The sequence below is a fragment of the Hoplias malabaricus genome, chromosome 16 (genome assembly GCF_029633855.1).
Source record: "Hoplias malabaricus isolate fHopMal1 chromosome 16, fHopMal1.hap1, whole genome shotgun sequence".
Lineage (NCBI taxonomy): Eukaryota > Metazoa > Chordata > Actinopteri > Characiformes > Erythrinidae > Hoplias > Hoplias malabaricus.
This window is the reverse complement of record NC_089815.1, coordinates 17,247,932-17,273,477: the sequence shown is the minus strand read 5'-3', so window position 1 is coordinate 17,273,477 and position 25,546 is coordinate 17,247,932. Positions and strand designations below refer to the sequence as shown.

At 42.8% G+C, this 25,546-nt stretch overlaps 1 protein-coding gene across 2 annotated transcripts in view; it reads left to right on the top strand.

Annotated features, from left to right (window-relative positions):
- ncanb (neurocan b) overlaps positions 1–25,546 on the top strand; it is a 227,276-nt gene that overhangs the window by 161,197 nt on the left and 40,533 nt on the right. For both annotated transcript variants that reach the window (XM_066648004.1, XM_066648003.1), the window contains exon 10: positions 20,037–20,150. In XM_066648004.1, coding sequence (XP_066504101.1) covers positions 20,037–20,150 — 114 coding nt within the window. The remainder of the gene's footprint in view (positions 1–20,036; positions 20,151–25,546) is intronic.

The window sequence follows — 25,546 nt, the reverse complement described above, 5'->3', positions numbered from 1 at the left end:
GGGCTTGTGAAGACTGGACTTCTTCCAGTTCTGTAAGCCTTCCATCTAACAAGTATTGTTTCAAGTCAGTAAGGGCCTACGATTGCAAAGTAAGATGAAATATGGAAAGACCGTTCTTGCATTAACATATTACGAAAAAAAAAAAACACCACTTTTTAGCACATTAGCATAGTGCTTGGCGATATGAGTTCAAATCAATATCATGATTAACTGAACATTTTACCTTGATTATAATTAGCGAACCATTATTATGTTTTTTGTCATAGTTCACTGACAATGCCTGTACTGTAAGAATGCTGACATACTAAGGCTGGGATACTTTTTCTAATATTGTTGGCAGCTTGTCACTTCCTTTTTTAAATTTTTGTTTTATTTTGAGGCATGCACTGTTCAGATTTGGTGATGTGATTGTGCTTCAACTATTCAAACAGACTAATGGGATTAACGTTGGTTGCTGTTTTGTTCAGTGTTTACATTAGACTTCTTTATGTGCAGTGTCAAGGGCGGCACAGTGGTGCACCAGGTAGTGTCGCTGTCACACAGCTCCAGGATCTCTGAGATTATGGGTGGTCTGTAATGCGTTTGATGTTTTGTCTCTGTTTCCTCCGGGTGCTCACCTTGGTGGGTGGACTGGCGACTCAAAAGTGTCCATAGGGGTGTGTGTGTGTGTGTGTGTGTGTGTGTGTGTGTGTGTGTGTGTGTGTGTGTGTGCCCGTGTGTTCCTGCCTTCTGACCAGTGATTCCGGGTAGGCTTTGGACCCACCTCAACCATATATATATTTTTATTTTTAAGTCTGAAAACATGGATAATAAAAGTCATTCCTATTTTGTCTTGTGTCTTATGAAGACAGCAGGCACTTTGTGGATTGTCCCGCCTACTTGTCTAGTCTCTCCAATCTGAGAGTGTATTAATAGCTAATGCACAAACATGTCTTTGGTCTTATATTGGTCTGTCATTATGTGTTCATAAGCCTAATTAAAGATATGTTTAGCTAGAGTAGCCAAGCCAGATTTAGCTGTTATAGCTTTGAGTTGTCTATAATCACTGTCTATTATATTGCCAAAGCATGTGCTACAGTTTCTGTGGATTTGCAGCTCACGCTGTTGAAGATGAAATCCCTCAAAACTGAAAATGTTTCTCACAGTTTGCTTCCATTTATTTTCTTTTCTGTTGTTAAATCACTTCAAATCCTATCTGTCATGTTGTATTTCTCTCTCTCTCTCTCTCTCTCTCTCTCTCTCATTCACTGTATCTTCAGTCTGGCCTACTGCCCCCAACACCACCACCTTCTTCCACCAGCAACTCACACACACATACTTTCTCACACACACACACACGCACACACACTCACACACACACACACGCACACACACACACACACACACACACACACACACAATCACACACTTCCAGACTCATACACTTGTGGTTTGGAGTGGGTGATGAGAGCAAGCAAGCTTGACCCCTCACCCCTACTCCCTCTTCCCCCCCCCCACCCCCACACACACACTCATATGTACAATCACCACATACAGAACAGAGAGCCTGTCAGATGTGAGGCATAACAGCCTGAAATGTTGTGGCATCTCTGCTCATTAGCTCCTGCAATGCTCTGTGAGCTGTTGCGCTGGTCCTGTCAGTCTGTCTGCCTTAAGCTCACGGCAAGGCCTTCTCTAACCTCCAGCACTGGAGCATGGGAACACAGAGAATTACTGGAACCAGGCCACCATCTTGCCCTCAGCCTCCAGCACTGAGGGCAACAATACGGGACAACTGATAGCCTTCAAACATGGTTTTATACTAGGTGTGTGTCAGCTGACATAACTGTTAGTGTTCTCCTCCAAAGATGCTAAGAAGTCCAGCGGCATTCTCTGGAGGGATGGAGCTCCATCCAGTACCTTTGGAAAGGGCTGGAGTGGCTTTTCTGATCCTGTACTTTTCACCACATATCAGTACCTGTCTTCAGTAAAGTTTTTGTGGCTGAGCCACATCAAAACCTCATCAAAATGTATTGATTTCTAATCTAAATACTTCTCTGGAGAGTGAAAGGTGCTGCTGCATTGAAGGGAGACAAATTCCATATTAATTATTATCACATGCAAAAATCTGATATATGGCCATATATGTACATATCATAATTGATATTAATATAAAAATGTGTAAGTATCATATAAAGAACACATTTGCATAATAAATGCATCAAATATAAATTTTTAATTGACAAGTCTAGCAATCATATAACTAAATATCAGTTATAATACATGTATGTAAAAGGTGTATGGTACATATATGCATGACACATGGGTGAATATTTGAATATATTCCAGTGGTAGTGGGTGGCATGTTGGCACCACTGGTAGTGTTTCTGCTAAATAATTCAATCCTCACCTCAAGTCACTGTCTGTTCTGGGTAATGCTAGATCGATTGACTTTGCAAAACTTTCTGCAGGTGTGAGTGTGTATACATAATCTAACTGACTGCAGTATAACTTGCTGAATGTGTGTTACACACATACATTTGTATACCAATTTCCAATAGTTTGGTATATATGTCACATATACTGTATATATTCATATGTGACATGTATTATTTGAATATAAGGTCATTTTGAATATATGTCATATATATCAACATTCATTCATTCATATTCTGTAGCCACTTCATCCTGTTCAGGTTTGCAGTGAGTCCGGAACCTACCCAGAATCACTGGGCATAAGGCAGGAGCACACCCTGGACAGTCCAGTCCATCACAGAGCATCACACACTCGCACATCTGAGTAGACAGTCCACCACCAACAAGTGATTTTTGAGTGGGTTTCCTCTCACATCCAAAAAACCACATGCTGGTAGGTGGTTGTCATATATTTGAAATCTGTATATTGCCGTATATCAGATTTTTCATTCATTCATTTTCGGTAACCGCTTATCCAGTTCAGGGTCGCAGTGGGTCCGGAGCCTTCCCAGAATCACTGGGCGCAAGGCAGGAAAACACCCTTGAGGGCGTGCTAGTCTTTCGCAGGGTGACATACACTCACACCTTTGGACAATTTTTGAGTCGCCAATCCACCTACCAAAGTTTGTTTTTTTGGACTATGGGAGGAAACCGGAGCACCCGGAGGAAACCCACAGGGGCACGGGGAGAACACACCAAACTCCTCACAAACACTCACCCGGAGCAGGACTTGAACCCACAACCTCTAAGATATGTGAATCAAAAAGTTGGTGTCTTCAGTCGTGCTTTAACAGAAAGAAAAAAAAGCTAACAAATTTGCAGTGGTGAGATCCCGCTGGTTCTTCTGATCCACTGAAGATTTAAGGTTCTTACGAATCAAGAGATTCTTCTGAATCAAGAGAAAGCCTTTGTGTACATAGCCTCCTGCCACAGCAGCTTTGGACATAAATCTCCCAGCTGTCAATAACTGAAAGGCTTCTATTGATCAAACAGGCCCAAGTGGTCCGGAACATTAAGCGGTGTCAATCTGGGGTTGTGTCCTGATTTTCTCGCTTGTCTCAAAAGCTTCTTAAAATGGAGAAACGTCGAAGTCTGTATTGATGCGTGTGGATTTTGGTCGTCTTGGTTTATTCCTTGTCTGTCTCCCTGGATGGCTGGCTCCTGCTGTGGGAAACTGCGGCTTTTGCATCACATTTCTTCGTATCTTCGTATCCCCCCCTCCAAGTTTCTGAAGCCATCGTGAACGGAGAATCCCACTGCTGGCATTTCACAGGCTCTGTGTTTAATTGATCAAAACACGGTTTGATCTGAGAAGTGCTGGCATTTAGGTCCTTGACAAGGGGGGGTCTTTGCACTGTGTGTTATGAGAGCCCAAGCTTTCAGATGACACAGAAAGGAAAACGACAAGAACTCAGTGGGACGTGCTAAGACAAGTAGGGTCTGTGGGGAATCCCTGCATTGTTCCCATTTAACTATTCATTTCCACCACTGCCCTAGAAAGGGTATTTATTTTAAATGTCTTTTTCACTTGGGGACAGTTCAGTATGTACAGACGTTTACCAAGAGTTACACACAGCTGGACACTACACAATCAGCCCTCTGATTTGTGCACCATTGTTTAGTCCTCATGGTGCTTCCCAGCCTACCATCTTCCATCTGCCAACTACAATCCATAAAACACTTCCAATTGGAAAAACTATTCCTAGTGTCAGGAGCGAGGGGCGGATAGAAGGAGGGCGGACGCACTCGCTAAAACACAGTTTTTTAATAAAGGGAGATAACAAAACAAAGAACGAAAACATACAGGGAAACAAGGCAGGCTAAATTAAACTAGGGAAACTAAACAGGGCAAACCGGACTGACAGACTAAAGAGTTCACAAAATAACAATAGGAAAGGAAACTGCGACATGAAACAACGACTAAGAAAACAAACACGGAGAAACTGGAGACAGACGGACAGACCAGGAAACACGACCGACTAGACATAGGATAAATGTGAAATGAGAAATGTACGACAAACAGGACGTGACACAAGAGGGCTTAAATACAGACACAAACGAGACACACCTGGACAGATAACGAGGACGGGTTAACACATGACAGACGAGGAGGCGGGACAAAGGCGGAGACTAGAATATAAACAAAACATAGCCATGTGCGAATAAAGCACATGGCGGGGACAACAGACTGACAGGACGAAGGCGTGACAGATGCCCCCCCCAAGAACGCGCAACTCCCGGGCGCGTACTCCTAAACCCCCCAGGAGCTGGCACTGGAGAGGGCACGGAAAACAAGACAGGACAACAAACCAACGGGTGACAGGACTCAGGACAGGACGGGAACAGACACAGGAGCTGGGGACACGACAGGACCGAATATACGAGACGGGACATGGGACATGACAGGAGACTGACAAAGGGGGGCAGCAAGAGACGAGAACGGACTGGACAGGACAGGAGTGGACACATGGGACTTGACAGGGTTTTTGACATTGGACATGACACTGGATGGAAACAGGGACTGGACAGAAGACGGGACAGGTGACAGAACTTGGTGCTGGGACTGGACGGGAGCAGAGACTGGTGACAAGACACTGGACAGGATAGGAACGTTAGACTGGACAGGGGTACGTGACTGGACAGAAGACAGGACAGGTGACATGACACTAGACTGGAACGGAGACGGGACTGGAGACTGGACAGGGGATTGGAAGGGAAACTGGACCGGAGACAAGACAGGTGACTGGACATTGGACGGATACGAAGACTGGACATGACTAACAGGGGACTGAACCGGGGGTTGAAATATAGACTGGACAGGGCTGACAGGGGACTGGACATGAGACAAGACAGAGGGTTGAAACGGGGACTGGACAGGACTAACAGGGGACTGGACATGAGACAAGACAGAGGGTTGAAATGGAGACGGGGCTTGAGACTGGACAGGGATTTGAAACAGAGACTGGACAGGGCTGACAGGGGACTGGACATGAGGCAAGACAGGAGACTGGACTGGACTTAGTAGGGGAACAGGGACCAAGACGTTTACGGGGACAGACATGAATACAGTAACAGGTACAGGGACAGAGACAAAGGCTGACACGGGTACTGGGACAAGGACAGAGACGGGAACCATGACAGGGACAGACAAGGGAACCAAAATAACAGGGCGGTGCCCAGGACTGGCTAATGTCTGTGTGGCAGTCTGAGGAAACAGCCTGGGCACAGTTCTGGGGATCGGCCCTGAAGTCCTTCGGGCATGGACAGGAGAGGCCGTAGCCACAGTCACGGGGACAGGAGAGGCCGTAGCCACAGTCACGGGGACAGGAGAGGCCGTAGCCACAGTCACGGGGACAGGAGCGGCGTTAGCCACAGTCACGGGGACAGGAGCGGCGGGCGCCGCCATAGTCATGGACACAGGAGCGGCGGGCGCCGCCGCCGTCACGGACACAGGAGCGGCGGGCGCCGCCGCCGTCACGGACACAGGAGCGGCGGGCGCCGCCGCCGTCACGGACACAGGAGCGGCGGGCGCCGCCGCCGTCACGGACACAGGAGCGGCGGGGGCCGCCGCCGTCACGGACACAGGAGCGGCGGGCGCCGCCGCCGTCACGGACACAGGAGCGGCGGGCGCCGCCGCCGTCACGGACACTGGAGCGGCGGGTGCCGCCATCACGGGGACTGGAGCGGCGGGTGCCGCCATCACGGGGACTGGAGCGGCGGGTGCCGCCATCACGGGGACTGGAGCGGCGGGTGCCGCCATCACGGGGACTGGAGCGGCGGGTGCCGCCATCACGGGGACTGGAGCGGCGGGTGCCGCCATCACGGGGACTGGAGCGGTGGGTGCCGCCATCACGGACACAGGAGCGGCGGGCGCCGCCGCCGTCACGGACACAGGAGCGGCGGGGGCCGCCGCCGTCACGGACACAGGAGCGGCGGGTGCCGCCATCACGGACACTGGAGCGGCGGGTGCCGCCATCACGGACACTGGAGCGGCGGGTGCCGCCATCACGGACACTGGAGCGGCGGGTGCCGCCATCACGGGGACTGGAGCGGCGGGTGCCGCCATCACGGGGACTGGAGCGGCGGGTGCCGCCATCACGGGGACTGGAGCGGCAGGTGCCGCCATCACGGGGACTGGAGCGGCGGGTGCCGCCATCACCGACACTGGAGTGGCGGGTGCCGCCATCACCGACACAGGAAGCCCCGCAGCAACGTCCACGGGGGCAGGGGAACCTGCGACGTCCTCCTCGGAGGCAGGGGAACCTGCGACGTCCTCCTCGGAGGCAGGGGAACCTGCGACGTCCTCCTCGGAGGCAGGGGAACCTGCGACGTCCTCCTCGGAGGCAGGGGAACCTGCGACGTCCTCCTCGGAGGCAGGGGAACCTGCGACGTCTTCCTCGGAGGCAGGGGAACCTGCGACGTCTTCCTCGGAGGCAGGGGAACCTGCGACGTCTTCCTCGGAGGCAGGAGAGGCGCGCGGCGCGCGCCTCTCCTGTCTTCGTGAGCGCGACGCGCGCCTCTCCTGCCTCCGAGGAAGACGTCGCAGGACAGGGGTTTGTGCTGCTCGCCTGGCTCGCGCTGGAGCTGTAAAGGGTTTAGGGGGTTTCACAGGCGCACCCATTAGATCACCTCGAGGTGCGCCCCTGTTAGCCTCAGACCTCAGAGGTACGGAGGTGAGGCTAACAGCCCCTACCCTTAACGCCCCCCCAAAAATTTCCCCGGACCTGAGGGGGTAATCCTCCAGCGAGGGGGGGACTCCAGCACGCTTCTTACGCCGACTCTTTCGACTCGCGCTGGCGTAATCACTCGATTCACGAGCTGCCTCCTCCTGTAGGCGTTGATTAACGCTGGCGTGTATCTGCCGGAGCCGACTACTCCATATTGCAGCCCTGTCGAACATATTTGCTGTGCTAGCTGCGTCCTGGTGGTCGTACATTCTGTCAGGAGCGAGGGGCGGATAGAAGGAGGGCGGACGCACTCGCTAAAACACAGTTTTTTAATAAAGGGAGATAACAAAACAAAGAACGAAAACATACAGGGAAACAAGGCAGGCTAAATTAAACTAGGGAAACTAAACAGGGCAAACCGGACTGACAGACTAAAGAGTTCACAAAATAACAATAGGAAAGGAAACTGCGACATGAAACAACGACTAAGAAAACAAACACGGAGAAACTGGAGACAGACGGACAGACCAGGAAACACGGCCGACTAGACATAGGATAAATGTGAAATGAGAAATGAGAAATGTACGACAAACAGGACGTGACACAAGAGGGCTTAAATACAGACACAAACGAGACACACCTGGACAGATAACGAGGACGGGTTAACACATGACAGACGAGGAGGCGGGACAAAGGCGGAGACTAGAATATAAACAAAACATAGCCATGTGCGAATAAAGCACATGGCGGGGACAACAGACTGACAGGACGAAGGCGTGACACCTAGCTTGCCAGAGCAATTATAGCAGCAGTCATCAGTAACAGGACACACTCTGTCATCCTCAAAGGCCATAATTTACCCTATGAGTGTTAAGTGGTAATAAAATGATGTGATGGAACGCTGCTCTGCCCACAAAGCAGAGTAGTAACTGTTTCTAGGAAGGACAAGCTTTACAGAGCATTAGCCAAAATCCCATTTAACTTAATGAGAAAAACATCTTGTCAGAATGTATTAATTTATAGTGTGCTGTTAATTTTAAAATGTGCTTTGGATGCACATTAAAAGTCACAATTTTTCAAAGAGACTGATTGCTTTTTGTTTTGGGGTGTCATTGGTGGCATTGCAGGTTTTTTTTGATGCCGCACAGCTGTAGGTTCTCGGGGTCCTGGGTTCAATCATCGTCACCAGATTACCGCCTGGTCTGGTCGGTTTCACTGGGGTGCACCACTTTTCTCTCACGAAATACCTTAGGAGGATGGGAATGAGACAGAAAGGAGACAAGAGACATGGGAGATATATAAAGAGAGATGAAACTAGTGAGTAGGCAGACTTTTCTGAGATCTCCTCTAAAACTCCAGAGGAAACACCTGAGAGATTAGTGAGGTCTTAGTCTTAGGAGACACACTTGAGCAGCAGGAGGCTTATGCTCAAATATCCTTTGTTTTTCCAATTGGATCTTATTACTGTCTTTGAAAAACTACAGAAATTTTAATTGAAATTTTTATTCTGTTTTGTTTTCAATTTTCAGTGTATTTCTAGAGCATATTTAAAAGCATAAATTTCCCAAAGGATTGTATAGCAGACCACAGCCACAAAAGGAAATCATAAGAAGTAAAACACATAAAACAGTCAATATCCTTTATATGGTAAAATACTACTTAGCTATTAAGTATCAGTTAGAGGAGTATATATCATTCACATACTGAGTTGTGTTTAGAGTAAACAAGTAAAATATTTAGTGTAAATGCAAAATCTTTACAAAATATTGGAGGCTAGGGGACAATTCCAAAAATGATTGGCCATGTAGTGTACCCATATAAATGTTGCATGCACACCATTCACTACAGACAAAATAAAAAGAAAGCTTACCAAAAGGGAGCTGTTTAAAATTTCAAATGAGGAGGGGACATCTTCACTGAGGAAATAATATGACCTGGTCGTTACATCAGATAATAAGCACACTGGTCACGTACAGTGTAGAGCTTCTGAAAACATTTTGATCCAAGATAGTAGGAGGACTGGCGTGGCTGTAGATGCAGTCATATTGCAGCATTGTGGACAAATCAGATTTGGGCTTCAAGTCTAGCCGGACCGGTCAGAACTTATTGGTCAGGATGGGTCTCAATGGCTGTGATTACATGACAGGTAAATGTGTTCTTTTTTGTCATATGTGACACAGAGCAGGTTTTATTAAGGAGGAGGATCATCTTCAGTGCTTCAGCGACTCTGATGTATTGGAAATGTGCTAATGTATGTTACCCTGGTATGAGTGGATCAGACACAGCAGCACTGCTGGAGTTTTTAAACAACTCACTGTCATTGCAGGAATAAGAACAGTCCACCATCCAAAAATATTCAGCCAACAGATGAAGGATTAGGGAATGACAGTGCAGAAATAGATGAGACTCATTCACACCTACGGACACTTTTTTTGAGTTGTCAATCTACCTACCAATGTGTGTTTTTGGACTGTGGGAGGAAACCGGAGCACCCGGAGACGGGGAGGACACACTCCTCACAGGCAGTCACAGAGAGCGGGACTCAAACCCAGAAGCTCCAGGTCCATGGAGCTGTGTGAATGTGACACTACCTGCTGTGCCACTGTGCCGCCCTCATGGAGAGCAGTGGTTCTCAAATTTTTTAGACCATGTACCACCTATTATCAAATCAAAGCATCAAAGTACCACTTATCAATCCTACAGCTTGCTTGAATATTTGTAAATTGCATGCATTACAGAAAGTTATTCTAAAATGATTACTAAAAATTATAGCACGAATACAAATAATTAGGCTGAAACTGAATGGTTTAAACACAATTATACATTTATGAGAACAATATCATTTTGGAAAAATAATCATTTAGAAAAAAAAACCTGAAGAGAGATCAATTTAATATGTGCTTTAATAGACTATAGGTGAAAACAGCTCAGCACTTGAAACAGGTGCTCACAGCAGCTCTCAGCATTTGTATCAGTGGGTGAAGGATGTGCAGCACTGTTAAACAGTGTTTTAGGACTCTAATGATGTGAAGATCGGCCACATCGTTATCCTTCAGTTAAGCATTTTCTCTATTTATGCCTCTAGATTTAGTCGTTCTGGGCTTAGGAGTATTTCGTGGGGTTGGTCTCTGTTTGTTTTTGTCATTTCCACTTTACTGTTTTTGCAATAAAATCCAAATTACTCACGTCTGTCTCTAGCCTTTGCTTACATTTAGAAAGAAGCTGAAACTGGCCTTTCTTTACATGGTTTCTGCAAAATACTGTGAGATCGCTTTCCCTCCCTGGAAAAAAGAAGCAAGGGGAATGTGGCTTCCCTTTGGGCTTCCCTTACAGACGTACTGAACTACAGTTTCTTAGTAGCCCATGTTCTATTTTATTTATTTCTTTTACCACAAACTACATTTCCACAAACTAAGCTAAAAAAAAGCTTGATTATGAAAATCATGAAACATTATGTAGTTTGCTCATGAACATATTTCATATTTTCAGTTATAAAGTACATTTTTAATTAAGCGGTGGCACAGCAGGTAGTGTCCAAGTCACACAGCTCTGGGTGACTGTCTGTGAGGAGTTGGTGTGTTCTCCCCGTGTCCGCGTGGGTTTCCTCCGGGTGCTCCGGTTTCCTCCCACAGTCCAAAAACACACGTTGGTAGGTGGATTGATGACTCAAAAGTGTCTGTGAGTGAACGTGTGAGTGTGTGTCGTCCTGTGAAGGACTGGGTGTAACACCCGTTCCAGGGTGTATTCCTGCCTTGCATCCAATAATTCCAGGTAGGCTCTGGACCCACCGCGATCCTGAACTGGATAAGCACTTACAGATAATGAATGAATGTATGAATGAATGAATGGTAAATTTTCGAGGCCTCATGGCATACCACCACTTGTTGCTTCACTTAGAGCTAGTGGTACATGTACCACAGTTTGAGAACCACTGACATAAAGTATGTTGAGTAGATTTAAGGTCATTTCATTGCAAGATGTCTTTTTTAATAAGGCTACATGAACACAGCCTTAGTGACTGGTGTCAAGTCTTCCCGCAGAGTACTCAGCATGTCCTGAAAATTTCTGCAGTCAGCAATATGTGTGTAAGCAAGTTTTAAGGTCAGTAATAAAAGGCTGGAAATAGAGTATTAAACCTAAGATGAAAGGCAGCTAGGACATTGGTCCTGTTCTCCTTTGAACATTCATTTTTATCTAAAAGCTCCCATGCACTGCAAAAAATGTCCTATTAAGTGAAAACATCAATTTAGACAATATATCTAACATACTGAATTATGAGATTGTTGTAAGACTATTTTCACATTATTCTTGAACACTGTCCAATCAATTTACAGGACATTTGACATGCCATGATTGTACTATGTCACATATAGTATATATATATATATATATATATATATATATATATATATATATATATATATATAAAACACATATAATAATATAAAATGTATCCACATTACTTCATTGCTTCTTGCAACAAGAGGTTATCTGCCAATGGAATACATTACTTCATATGAATGAACTGATGAATTCCATTTGGATTTTTAATTAGCAAATAAGCAAAGATTAGTGACCTATGATTGGATCATTAATTCCCTGACATAAATTCTGACATCCAGTGGTCATAAAATAAAATCTTACCATGTGTAATAAGGGTCAAATTATGAGCCTGCATTAAAGGGGACCTACACAATTCTGGAGAGCTGCTTTTTTTACATGAAATAAAACTCCCCCAAAAATTTGTGTTCAGTCAGAAGCACCCCATATTTTAATGTGGGATGGCATGTTTAAAGTTTAACTTGTCTGTAAGATTTAATTCACTGATTTATCACAGACACTCATTTGTAACTCGAAAACTTTACTTTAGTAGCACTTTTGTCTGTGTTTGCTTTCATGCTGTTAGCGCTCTCCACAGTTCCACCTTAAGTAATCTCTAACGGCCAAAATAAGTCAATATTACCCACCTATGGAGCAGGATAAAGCAACAACCTCAACTCTTTTCATGCTTTTCAAAGTTCCAAGGCCTCTCTGCCATCCAGACTCCTCCAGATGCTGTTTCTCATGGCCTGAGCCAATTTGGGGTGAGACCCTTTGTTTGTTTCCCTATTTACCTTACAGAGCTAGGGCAAACTGACCGGTGACCTAGCAAATGGTGAGGCCACATCCTCTGAATTTTATAAAAGTTTTCTTTTATTATTAAAATCATGAACTTTGCCATTTAGCAAAGAAAACTGAGCTGAGGAGATTGCTGTAATTCAATCCTGTGCCATACAAAAAACACTTATTATTGTACAAGCCTCTGACAGGGTTCTGGATTTGCTTCTGTTGGTCAGGTCTGTAATCTGCAGTGTGTTATGCCTTTTTGGTAAGGCAGCATGTATATTGACTGTAGCTAAAATGTTGTCAGTGAATTAGATGCCAAAAATACATTTTGGCAGTGTGAAATGCAGTGTAATATTGTTGTTGTCCCTGTCTATTCTGAGCATTTGATTTTTATATAAAAGCACCTGTGAATTTGCACATCGAAGGGTTTCCCTTTTGGAGGCACCATCAAATCATGCGTGGGTCCTCAGCTGGATGACGTTGCAGTCATTCGCATGAAGGAGAGGCAGAAGAGAGGCCCTTTGAAGGCTCTCACTGATGGTGGCAGAGCTCTGACAGTGAGAAGAAGACAAAGATGTTGGGCTTCAGAGAGTGAAAGCGCGGCGAGTGAGCTCTGTCTGCTGCTGTCAGAAGCACTTACATTTTTAATCATTAAGGTTTGAACCCACCAGCGTCATATGATAGCGCATCCTCTGTAGGAAATTTCTCTGCACTTTCCCTAGAAAGCCCTTGGTCATGATATTGATCCCTCCTCCCCTCTCCCCATATTTTAGTCCTTTATTAAATTCCAGTGAGCCGCGCTATACTCCAGGCACAGAGGAAAGCCTGGGCAGATCCATTGCCGTGAAATTGTTGATTGCATTTGAGGTCTCATTTATTACAGACGTGAGGAGGGGGTGGAGGGGGTGTTTACATTTTATTCAGCCTTCTTTCGTTTACAAATGCCTTGGCAGCTGGTGAAATTGAAAGCATAAATCTGACCAGTGTAAAATGAAACACCTCCCTTCGGGCCCCCAGACTATGCACCAGGCACTGAGGAGCGTGGCCCTGCATGGAAAGTCCATGTCATGCTGCTGCCCTTTGGGACGTGGTTGAATGGCTGAATGGCTGCTTTTATATACTTCACTCTACAAGCATTTTTCAGCTGAAGTGCTGGCCCGGGCAGCCCTGGTGACCCAGTTGGCACAGTTCCTGTTGGTGTGTGCCCCTTTTTCTCCAAGGGAATTTGCCACACTGCAAAAAAAAATATATATATATATATATACTTCAGCAAGTGTAGTCATCTTAAATCTAAATTATTTTGAATTCTTATGATATAGAAATCTTCAACTGCACAAATTTACTGGGGCTTCATTGTCATCACTGTCACCATATCATGATGGTGTATTTGAGGCATTCGTCCAGGTTCCCTGGGATGTCTGTTGATATTCTCTGCTGTAGGGACTCTCCCTGTGATCCCTCAATGCACTTAAACAGTTGGAATATTTACTGGTGCTTTTATTTATTTATTTTATTCATTTATTTGTTTATTTATTTATGTATTATATACATTTTGTTTAATTGGCAAAATTGTGAAACACCACCAGTCCTGGATCATGAAGATCTAGGTTATATCTGCATATTGCTTTTAGACTCAAGCTTAAAATATCTGACTTATTCCAACATGGAATCAGGTTTCCACAAGGGTTATGTATCTTCTTCTGACCCCATTTATTGTTCCATCACATGCTTTATTTTGCCACTGTTGAGAATTACTAAATAGGCTCAGTGAGCCATAATAAGGCCAAAGGTCTGGTGCTATATTGCTGTTTTGCTTTATTGAATATGCAAATTCAAATATTAATTTAGCAAACCCTGGGAGGACATTATTATAAAAATACTCCAATAACCAAATACTCCAGTATAGCAGCTGTAAATTCTTACTTTAGCACGTTAGCACGTTCGCCTCCCAGCGCTGGGATCTTGGGTTCAAGTCCCATCTGGGTGGAGTTTCCATGTTCTCCCCGTGTCTGTGTGGGTTTCCTCCGGGGGCTCCAGTTTCCTCCCACAGTCCAAAAACATGGAGGGTAGGTGAATTGGCTTCTCTAATAACTGTCCTGGTGAATGAGTGTGTATGTGAATGAATGTCTGTATGTGCGTGTGCCCAGATATGGATTGGCACTCTGTCCTGAGTGAAACCCAGTTTCTTGCCAGTGTGTGTGTGTGTGTGTGTGTGGATTGAGCGTTCTGAGCAGTGTGGATTGTAAAGCGTCCTTGGGTGTCTAGAAAGGTGCTATATAAGGGTAAAGCTACATACATAGTACACTATGTGGTCAAAAGCATTTGGACACCTGCTTGTCCAACATTTCTTTGAAAACAGTGGTTAGTTTGAGCCCCTTTGCTGCTGTGCCAGCATCTACTCTTCTGAGAAGGCTTTGGAGTATGTGTTTGAACATTTTTTGAGAATTGGCAATAAGTAACAAGAGCATTACTGAGGTCTGTTACTTAATTTTAGACCAAGATAACCATTTCTGTACATCCTGGTGGTATTAATTAGTGCACCATAACTCCAGAAAGCCTAGTTCCACAGTTCCACTGCCTGAACTTGGGGGTACAGTGATTTTCAACAATATATTGTCATTTTTATATTAAGCCATTCTCTGCTGTGTTTTATTAAAAACAAAGAGAGAAAATCAGACTCTGATCATTCAATTAATACCACATTTGCATTTGTAAGTGAGGCATTTTCATAATTTGAATTCTGGTGGTAATACAGGCACATTAAATATTAAACTGAGTGAATTCTGGGGTTAATGCTAAGGCATTAAACATTAAACCATCCAAACAGATAAACGTTTAAATAAACGTTTAAACCCTCATCTAGAGAATGTTCAGTACAAATGGTTCAGTCAGATCTGAATTACACACGTTTCAATAAGCCAGCTGTAAATCCTATAAAGAAGGCAGTCCATTGGGAATCCTGTTGGAAAAAACACAAGTGACTGTTTGGACTTCAACTGCTTGTTGCTGGACCAGATGTTACAGGTACACTATATGACTAAATGTTTGTGGACAGTGTTTCTTCTGAAAATATTAACAGGAAGGCTGTGGTCCCAGGGCTGCAGTAACAGCTTCTAAGCTCCTGGGAGGGCTTTACACTAGAAGTTGGAACCTTTCTTTGGGGATTTGATGGCACTCAGCCTGGTGAATTCTAGTGAGGGCAGGTACTGGAGTTCAATGGTTATTCCTGGATCACAAACACCTCTCAAATTCACCTCCAAATCTCCAGGATTTTTTATCTACAAAAACACTATTGTGGTAGATACAATAATACAACCTGTTTTTTTTCTTACTGTTTAAATACAGCTCATCAATTCTATCCAGTTTTCATATGAGTAGCGCCAACTTTTTGAGGAATTAGGGTTTTTTCTCCATAATTCTCCAGTGTTTTGTGCTGCAAAATAGTGACCCTAGTAATAGGATGGACTATGGAAATGACCCAGCCAGCTTGGTTTCACACAGTGCTATTCCGAATGATAAGTGTTTTGAGGATTCCACATCAGGAAGCAAAGGCCAAATAATAATGGCATGGTAAATGTGTGAAATAACGGAAAATAGCTCAGACATGTAGATGTTCTGCATAATCCCTTCCCCATGATCCATGGCTTGAATGTCTAGACATGCTAAACCCATCCCTGCGTGAAATCAGCTGGCTCTTTGACTTGAAAATATCTCCTTCTCCGTTATGTGGGAGTTGTGCTTTCATCATTTCACCTTACTGTAAAAAGCTCATTAGTCCAGCCGTGGGATATTCGTACTCCAGGCTAAGAAAGCAGCGAGGATCCAAAACCAGACGTTCCCTTTGCCCATGAGATACCTCCCTGTGCTGTGTAGACTCGGGGTCTCTCATTCACCAGCTGTGCTCTAATTGATTTTTCCCTCAGGCTTGAGATCAGCCAGAAGAGAGTAGTTGCAGGCGAGTAGACCTCTGAACTCTGCTCCATGTGAGGCAGTGTGTGTGTGTGTGTGTGTGTGTGTGTGTGTGTGTGTGTGTGTTTATGTGTGTGTGTGTGTAGTTCTATCTATATATAGTGTGTGTGTTCTCGAGCATGTGGTACATACTCAGCTCAGCATGTATCAAAGTGTAAAAGGACAAGCAGAGTCCAGTAGTAATTTTCCCTGTATGCATTTTACATTCATTAATATTTAAATGTTTTTATTTTGCAGTACTGTGCATCAGAGACCACCCCTGGTTTAATTAATTTCCAGTCAAACAGTTTTTAATAAAACACAAGAATTTCTCCAGATCTTTTTGGATAGATCAGCTTCACGAGCGCCAAAACCTCACCATTAATCATACAGGATTGTTTGGATTGTGAGATACAGAAAATTCAACCAAAATCTAAGACTGAACTTTGGAGGTGCAGAGAAAATCTGTGAAAAAGAAATATGTGATGTACAGCATGGTGGCGCAGCAGGTAGTGTTGCAGTCACACAGCTCCAGGGACCTGGAGGTTGTGAGTTCAATTCCAGCTCCTGGTGACTGAGTGTGGAGTTTATTGTGTTCTCCCCATGTCGGCATTGGTTTCCTCCAGGTGCTCTGGTTTCCTCCCACAGTCCAAAAACACACATTGGTAGGTGGATTGGTGACTCAAAAGTGTGAGTGTGTGAATGAATGTGTGAGTGTGTGTCTCCCTGCGAAGGACTGGTGCCCCCTGCAGGGTGTACTCCTGCCTTGTGCACAGTGATTCCAGGTAGGCTCCGGACACACCACCACCCTAATAATAAGTGCTGATGGAGGACACATTAAATACTAATAGTTGAGATCTCCATATAATCATATTATAAATATATTTTCTGTTAATTTTCATAAATTTGTGCTTAATCACTGCTTTGGCCTTTAAATGTAATAAATATAGGGAGCACTCTGAACTTCTGCACAGTTTTTTTTCTTTCTTTCTTTTTTTTTTTTTTTTTTTTGCATTTTGCTTGAATAAGTGTCATTGATCATTTGCTCCGCTGCTCCTCAAATAACTCTACTGATGGGTTTAATCAATCTTATTAATTACATCTCCTGAAAATCGCCTGCCTGTCACACCATAGTAGATCTACCGATTTGAGAAGTAAATGAGAGACAGCTGAGCTCTCTAAAGCGTCAGGTTTCAGGCTCCATATATATATATATATATATATATATATATATATTTATATTGATATATATATCAACCTGCTCTGATTTGCTACCTGTTATCATACTCACTCACTGCAGCTGTCTGTTTGTGGCTTTTTTCCTGACCTAAGATACACAAAAACACCAAGATAAGCAACAGGCACCGTGCATTAAACTGTTGCTGTGCCCTACTGAAATCACAGTAGTAAAACAGTACATTGTATCCATTTGAACTACAGGATATGCCATGCAAATTCACTACAGGATCTACATTCCCCATAATGCCCCAGCATCTTTCCAAAAGCTTGAGCAGGTAGCTACACAACAGAGAAAGTAGTTATTGCTCATATACAATTTCTATTTTATTTTCTTTTTTTAAGAAAGTCCACATAAACAAGTCCACATGAATCTTTAATCTTTAGTGTTACATCACTTAAATTATGTAGTGTTTAACTGATTTAGGTGTTTTACTAGAAGCACTTTAGTGTCCCTACAACTGATTGACAATAAGAGGGGTGCAGCTGTGCCCCTTTAAATTCTGTTCATGCCCTAGTACAACATTTCCTAGTCTGGAAAAGCTCTTGGTTGGGTTATATGTGGCAGCCAATAAACAGTCAGTTGTTGAAGCTCATGGGCAGGAAAAAAAATTTAATGGTCATAACATTTTGGTCAGAGAATCTCCACAATGGCAGGTTTTGGAAGGGTTCCCAGTACGCTTGCCCATTTCTCCTGCTTATCCCACCCCTTGACAGATGCCAGAGTAACAAAATAGCCAATGTGATTCGCTTCCTATGTCATTGGTTTTATTCTTGTGGTTGATCAGTGCAAGGAGGATCTTTGTCTTTAGGCTAGAGACAAAAAGGAGGTGTCATGTCACCCCCAAAAAAAAGTTGGAAGGCTTGGGAAATAGTCTTGATATAATACATAACACAAAACATAATCCATGGAGATAAGCATTTTAGCAGCTGTCTGGTGTAAGCTCCTTATTCCAATGACAGATCCTTTTACTAATTTTCAGAACTAATGCAGAGCAAGAAATGATGCCAGAAACCAGTCAATTGATTGGCCAATGGAATATGTTGTTTTCTCCTTAGATACTATCACTTAAGACATGTTAAAACCATGTAAAAAAGGATATAATAAAGTATATAATATTCTTGGCAGCACAGTGGTGCAGCAGGTATTGTCACAGTCACAGGCCTCCAGGGACCTGGAGTTTGTGGGTTCAAGTCTCGCTCCAAACGACTGTCTGTGAGGAGTTTGGTCTGTTCTCCCAGTGTTCACATGGGTTTCCTCCAGCTGCTCCGGTTTCCTCCCACGGTCCAAAAACACACATTCGTAGCTGGACTGGTGACTCAAAAGTGTCCATAGGTGTGAATGTGTGAGTGTGTGTCACATTGTGAAGGACTGGCGCCCCCTCCAGGGTGTGTTCCCGCCTTGCCCCCAGTGATTTCAGGTAGGCTCCAGACCCCCCGTGACCCTGAATTGGATAAGCGGTTTCAGACAATGAATGAATGAATATAATGCTCTTATTATATACTTACAACAATCTCATAGAGAGAAATAATAAATATATTGGCTAGACTGAAGGTGATTACACTTGCTAAGACAGTGCAGTGTGCATGTAATCACAGTCTGAGAAAAGCATCTAGCCTTGTTAATGTAAAACTTAATGTAAAGCACTGCAGGCAACCATGGATGTGACTCACGTCTTAATGAGAATCAGCAAGAATCCAGATGGCATTTCTACAATCTTCCTTCATTTGGTTTTCTGATTTCTTCCTGTGCCTCCAGACATTGTATGTCTTCCAATGGACCTAGCTCATTCCTATTCCCATCCACAGAATATGTTTGTTGAAGCCTCCCTTATTATTTTAGGCCTTACTTGTCCCAGGAAATGTCACAGCATGGAATAAAATGGGCCCTTCCTGCACATGAGTCTAAAGTCAGGTGCCAAGCTTTGGCCAGAGGGATATAAAGCCCCAAGCATAGGGCTGAGAAGCAGCTGAATTGTGTTCTCTAGAGTGATGGAGCACATCCAATTCCACTGGGATGAGTTGGAGTGGAGTTTGTGATCCAAAATTAATCATTCAACATTGGGAAAAACTCATGGCCATCATGGATAAACGCCATCAGAATGTCATAGCAATGTTCTGGCTTGGATTGAAATGATTTCCCAGAGGACCAGTGTTATAAAACTTCAATCCCTGACCTCACTAATACATTCATGCCTGAATGCAGTTAATTCCTAATTAGTAAGTAATTGATGGATAGATCTCAGGCCGTTCTGAAGAAACAGGGTCCCTCTGTGAGTCATGGTTATACAGTGGTGGCAGTATCTACATGAGGGGGCTTGACAAAAGTTTTAGGAGCCCCATTGCACCATGAGCAAGTCTCAAAGACGTGACGTTCAGGAGGTTTTACATTATGCAACAGAACTGAAATGCAGTTTCATGCAAGTTTCAAGCAACTGAAGTTTGAAACTGAAAGTTTCTGCATGGAAAGCTAGTCTAAGAATTCCACTTGTGATGCCTTCACTCATCTGAATATTCTCTCTCTCTCTCTCTCTCTCTCTCTCTCTCTCTCTCTCTCTCTCTCACTGCTCACTCACTCACTCACTCACTCTCTCTCTCTCTCCCTCTCTGTGTGTGTTTCCTCAGATATTGATGACTGTCAGTCAAATCCCTGTCAGAATGGAGGCACCTGCATTGATGAGATCAACTCTTTCGTGTGCCTGTGTTTGCCCAGCTATGGAGGAGCCATATGTGAAAAAGGTAATTGAAAAATGTTCAGCTAAACACACTTATGGTGTGACATTTACATAGTTAATGTATGCCCATTCGTGAGTCTCTGCAGTTATGATACAGTGATTTTTGAGGTAGTGTATCTGATGGATCACAGTGGGATGTACCCACATTTTAAATGCAATACTAAAATGCCAAGTGTTAGACATTAATATCGTTGCTTTTAGCAGAACACCTTGTATCTGTAATATAACATGACAGGAGAATGAAACAAATTTGAAAGTCTGATAGCTTTTTAGGGCCACTGCATGGGAAAAAAAGATTCAGAGGATAAAGTCCGAATATTCCAAAATATTATTTTGTAATTCAGAGAATAAAGTCAGAATATTTCGTAAAAAAAATTCAGAATAATTCTGAGATTTATCAAGATTAAAGTCAGAATAATCCCAAGAATAATGTCAGAATGATTTTGAGAAAAAATAAAAAACAAAAGTGGAGACAAGGCTCTATCCCAAATGTGGTGATGTGTAACTGCAATAAAATAAATAAAGCCAGATGTGGGCTCCAGATGCAATACTGGAGTCATGTCAGCTCACATTCCACAGTTTGTAAGCTTTTAGTGAGCCACCCCCACTGACCCCACAGAGGCAAGGCAGTGAGGTGTGAGGTGTTCAGCTAGCATTGAGAAATAGTAAGAAGAAGAGAGAGTGTGGAGCAAAGTGAGAGAGTGGGAGAGAGAGAGAGAGAGAGAGAGAGAGAGAGAGAGAGAGAGAGAGAGAGAGAGAGAGAGAGAGAGAGAGAGAGAGAGGAAAAAAGACAGGTTTTTGTGATCGCTCTGCTGGAGTGAAAAGTACCTTCACCTGATTACTCACCTCAAACCAGGAGGCTGCACACACACACACACACACACATACACACACACACACAGATGGAATAGAGTGGGGAAAAAAACCCGCCGTGCATCCATATCCCCGCACAAACACACACTTTGTTTTTGTAAAGTGTTGCAGAAAGGATCCTGCTGTGAGAGAGTCTTCATGCTCGAGTTGGAGCAGCAGGCCGGAATTGGTGGCTGAATTATTAAAGAAAAACTGTAGGAGACAAGAAGCACAATCTGGATTATTACACAATAACATACAAAGTTTTTACAGTATACAAAAATATAGTGGCCAGTGTGATATGATCACGTTCCACTGCTTTAAACTTTAAAACACTGCTTTTAAAATTCAGTGCAATAAGTCATTTTTACAAAAATATTTAATTTATTATTTTTACATTTTTGTGTAATGGATAATTCACAGGAGATGAAGAATCCTATTGCTTAGTTGTGGCTGAATGAACCATCTCTATATGTATCTCTGATACATTCAGGCCAATAGAAGTCTTCATCATGACTGTGTAATGAGGAAGTATGATTGGAGAAATTGTCCGTTCCTTTAAGGTGTACAATTGGCTGGAAATTGCTCAGTTGCATTCATAGTTTTTTATAGACTTCCTAGAAAAAAAAAACAATAGAAACCAATATTAACTGCTCTGGAGCAGCTGCACATGCACTTAAAGTAACTATGCTCAATGTAAAGCATCAGCTAGAGTAGTATAAATGTAACACTTCAATGTCCATAAAGCTACATGACACTTCCATAAGTATTACATGACAACTGACATAAAAAAATCTACAGTGAAATGAACTAAACAACTTTCATCACACTTTTTTATAGATGTTTATGCAGGTTTCTGTCAGTTGTCATTAAAAAAATTTAGACTTATGCATAAACAACTACAGTAAAGATTTATCAGTGCAAAGGCATTCACTATTGACCTAGGGTGGAACAAAAGCTGTTGCCAAAGGTGTCACTGACATTGCGTGCTCCTTCCAAAAGCTCCTTCCAATTTTCACACGAGCCACTACACTAACACACCTCAGCTGCCATGCAGGCTCCTTTTTCACTTGCCTCAAAAATGGCTTAAGGAGCTATTACTGAGGAGATTAGATGTCAAAAAATTATTGTTGAACTCCATGAAATATAATAAATGAATTATTGCAGGTGCGTAAAGCAAAGAAAATAGGATACAAATTAAGTAAGAATTTTCTTGCCTGCAAACTTCTAAAAGAAAATCTAGTCTAAGTCTTACAAAAATGACTTTATTTTAGTAATAAATATACATTTTAGTAAGAGATTAGGTATATGGTATTCCAATTCTATAAATAAAGCGAATGACAAAGGAACATATGGGCAATTATTATCTAAAGCAAATGAATGAATGAATGAATTAATGAATGAATGAATGAATGAATGCCATAGAGAAAAATAACATCGCAAAACCTTGTAAAACACCAAAGAAAGTCAAAGTCCTCTATTTTCAGTTATTTTTGTGTGAGATTTACACACTGAGGATTCTAAATAAATGATCTTTGGGGGTAACAGAAGGTTAGAGATGTATAGAGATGTTAAAAAAACATCTAGAGATTTGCTTCGGAAAGCAATATACAGCAAGATATCGACCCCAAATGCGCTGTTGAGAAGATGAAGAAAGTATATGGTGAACTTGTTATCCCATGTCAGGTCATTCCAAGGGTAATGGATGAAGCTCTATCACTACAGGGAACACAGTTCCACAGCTACACAGCTAAAGATTTTAGACACTTCTAGTGAGCAGAATCAAGTACACTACTGCTGGTGTTCTCAAAACAATGCATTGGCCCTATAGCCCAAAACTCAATGTCAGTGAATAGATTTGAGGCTACTTGAATTGTGAGAAGCAGAAAATACAGCCGTGGAATCATATCCCTAAAGACCTCTAAGGAAAACCCCCAGAAAAGAAAAGAAGCTGTTTTCTTTCTTGCTGACACTAATAAATTATTAATTAGTGTTTCATTGCTGCTCTGACTGAAAACGTAATGGCTGTTCTCTGATTTTAGTACAGTCACTGTAATCCAGAAATGTACTGGAGTTTACCCGGAGGAGTTGTATGTGTTGTCCCCAGAAATACCTGGACTTTATCCTAGCAGTGCCCTGGTAAAAACTCTGGGTAAAGTCTGAGTCAGCGCATGTGAGAATGGAGTGCGAAATGTTCCGGAGTTTCTCCTGCACATGCTGCACAGGCACTGCTCCACACCTAATCCATGTGTTTCGTTTTCCCGCTACGAGAATGTGCCTGACACAGAAAATCTCCTGCTGTGAGCTGCATGTGTGAAAGACCAATCCGGACTCAATACTCAGGAGTTTCTCTAGAAATTCTTTTTCATGTGTGAAATTCAAGAGTTCATGTGTGAAAGAGGCATAATACATCAGTTTAGATTGCTGAACTCATTCATTCATTCAACTTCTTTTCTGCTTGTCCATTTCAGGGTCGCAGTGCTGAACACATGGTAATTCATATTTAGTGTTCATTCCTGAACTCCACCACTGGTACATAGTGTTTACTGCCTGTTGTTTAATGATTTGATAGAAAATGTGCTTACTTTCATTGAGCATGTTTTTTTTTTTTCAAAAATCACAAATTTCATGTGATTTTCATGTGATTTCAGATTTTCATTTTTCAAAAGAACGCCACCTTTTACAGCAGCCATTACATAACCCTTGTATGGCACAAAGAATAGTATCTAGTAGCATACATTTTGGCTGAATATAAGCCAGTGCTAGTCTTCATGCTCTCTCAGAGACAAAAATACTTGTCTGTGTTTTGACACAGCCCTCTCTGTGTCCACAGAATTGGTTGGCATCTACAAGCAGTGCCATACTAGTTTTGCAAGGTGTGAGAGTCTTGACTCAGACAAGTTCCAAAAACATATCACTGGCAATGTTGCGTCTGCCTTTTGTATGTTATGTCTCTAGATTAGTAGGTCCAATGTAAAGTTTTTGTCAAATCCAGGCATGATATTGACTTGTGATTATACATCCACTGTTAAAAGAAGATGGTCAGAAGTCCATTCTGATGGTTGATGAAAGTTATTTTACAAGATGCTTTCATTTAACTCATCTCCAAAGCAGTTAAACTGCTGGATCTTATGAATAATGCAAGAAAACAACCAATGGGCACTGGTGTTTAACTAGGTGCAATCAAAGTGGGTTTCATAAGGCACTTGAATTCTAAATGAAAAATGTCAAATCACTTATCACAAACCTCAAGACACTGCTTAAATTTAAAATTTTATTGCAAATGGCCTATTACATAAGAAAATGTGTGATTTTCATGGCAGTGTTATGTAGTATTGCTGTGCAGTTAATGCTAAAAAAACAAACCAAAACCAACCCTGATAATTATATTTACATACATCGATAAAAGCATTATTCAATTTAAAATGGGGTTAGGGGATTTGACCCCCAGAGTAGTCATTGTATAATGCACATTCTGAGTAAAATCAATTCATTTTCAGCCTAATGCCTAATCACTGTGCCAAAAGTCCAAGAATCCAGAAACATTCATTCATCCATTAATTCATTGTCTGTAACCACTTATCCAAATCAGGGTCGAGGTGGGTTCGGAGCCAACCCGGAATCACTGGGCGCAAGGCAGGAACACACCCTGGAGGGGGCAGAATCCAGAAACACCTTTTTCAAATTCTTGGTCATATCCAGAGCAGATCTGAAGATTGTTTAATAAGATTTAAGGCAGGTCAAATACTGAGCCAGTATTTCCATCATGTACTATACTGTGTCCAAATATATCTCATATTTTATAACCATTATATAAAGTATCTGAATATGCCCTCATGCCATATATTGAAATATAAGGACTATATTGGGAGTATAGCCAAACTCTTTGTCATTGAAATATACATAATCAAATATTGTGGTACTCCATATCCCACAAATTACTGTCAGCTGGTCCTTGAAAGGATTTACAGGCGCCAATATTTGATTAGATTTCTTTAGAGCTGAAGAACAAAAATTTTGGATGCTGTTCTTCACAAGATGCATTAAATGTACAAGCAAACACTCCTCTTTGATTAACATGATCAAAGTTGCACTTGCTTGTGTGAAAGCTTAATTTGTTTGCTTCCTTGCTCTCCAATGTAACATGATTCAAAGCTTACTCTGGCCTCATCCGTACACCATTGGCCCTTTTGAAGCTTTCCTCCCTCTGTGAGACCTTCCAGTTTCCATGGAGACTGAAGTCAATAAGTTTCCCCATTCGCCAAACATGTCAAGTGACCACAGTGCTTTTGGAAGGCAGGCCTTCCAGCCTGGGCTCGCTTTTCCCCACAAGCCTGTTAATGCACCTCTCTAATTAGAGGTTTCTTAGGGACCCTGCTTCTTTTGCTCTGAAGAGCCAGATACACATGTCCACCACCCTCCTTCTAATGTGTGACAAAGGTGTTTGATTACCCCTAGAGTTTGTACAATCGCCAAAGTAGAAATAAAAATGGGTTTGAAAAACATATGTAAGTTATAGTGTCAAGCAAAGTTAGGAACAAGCTCTCA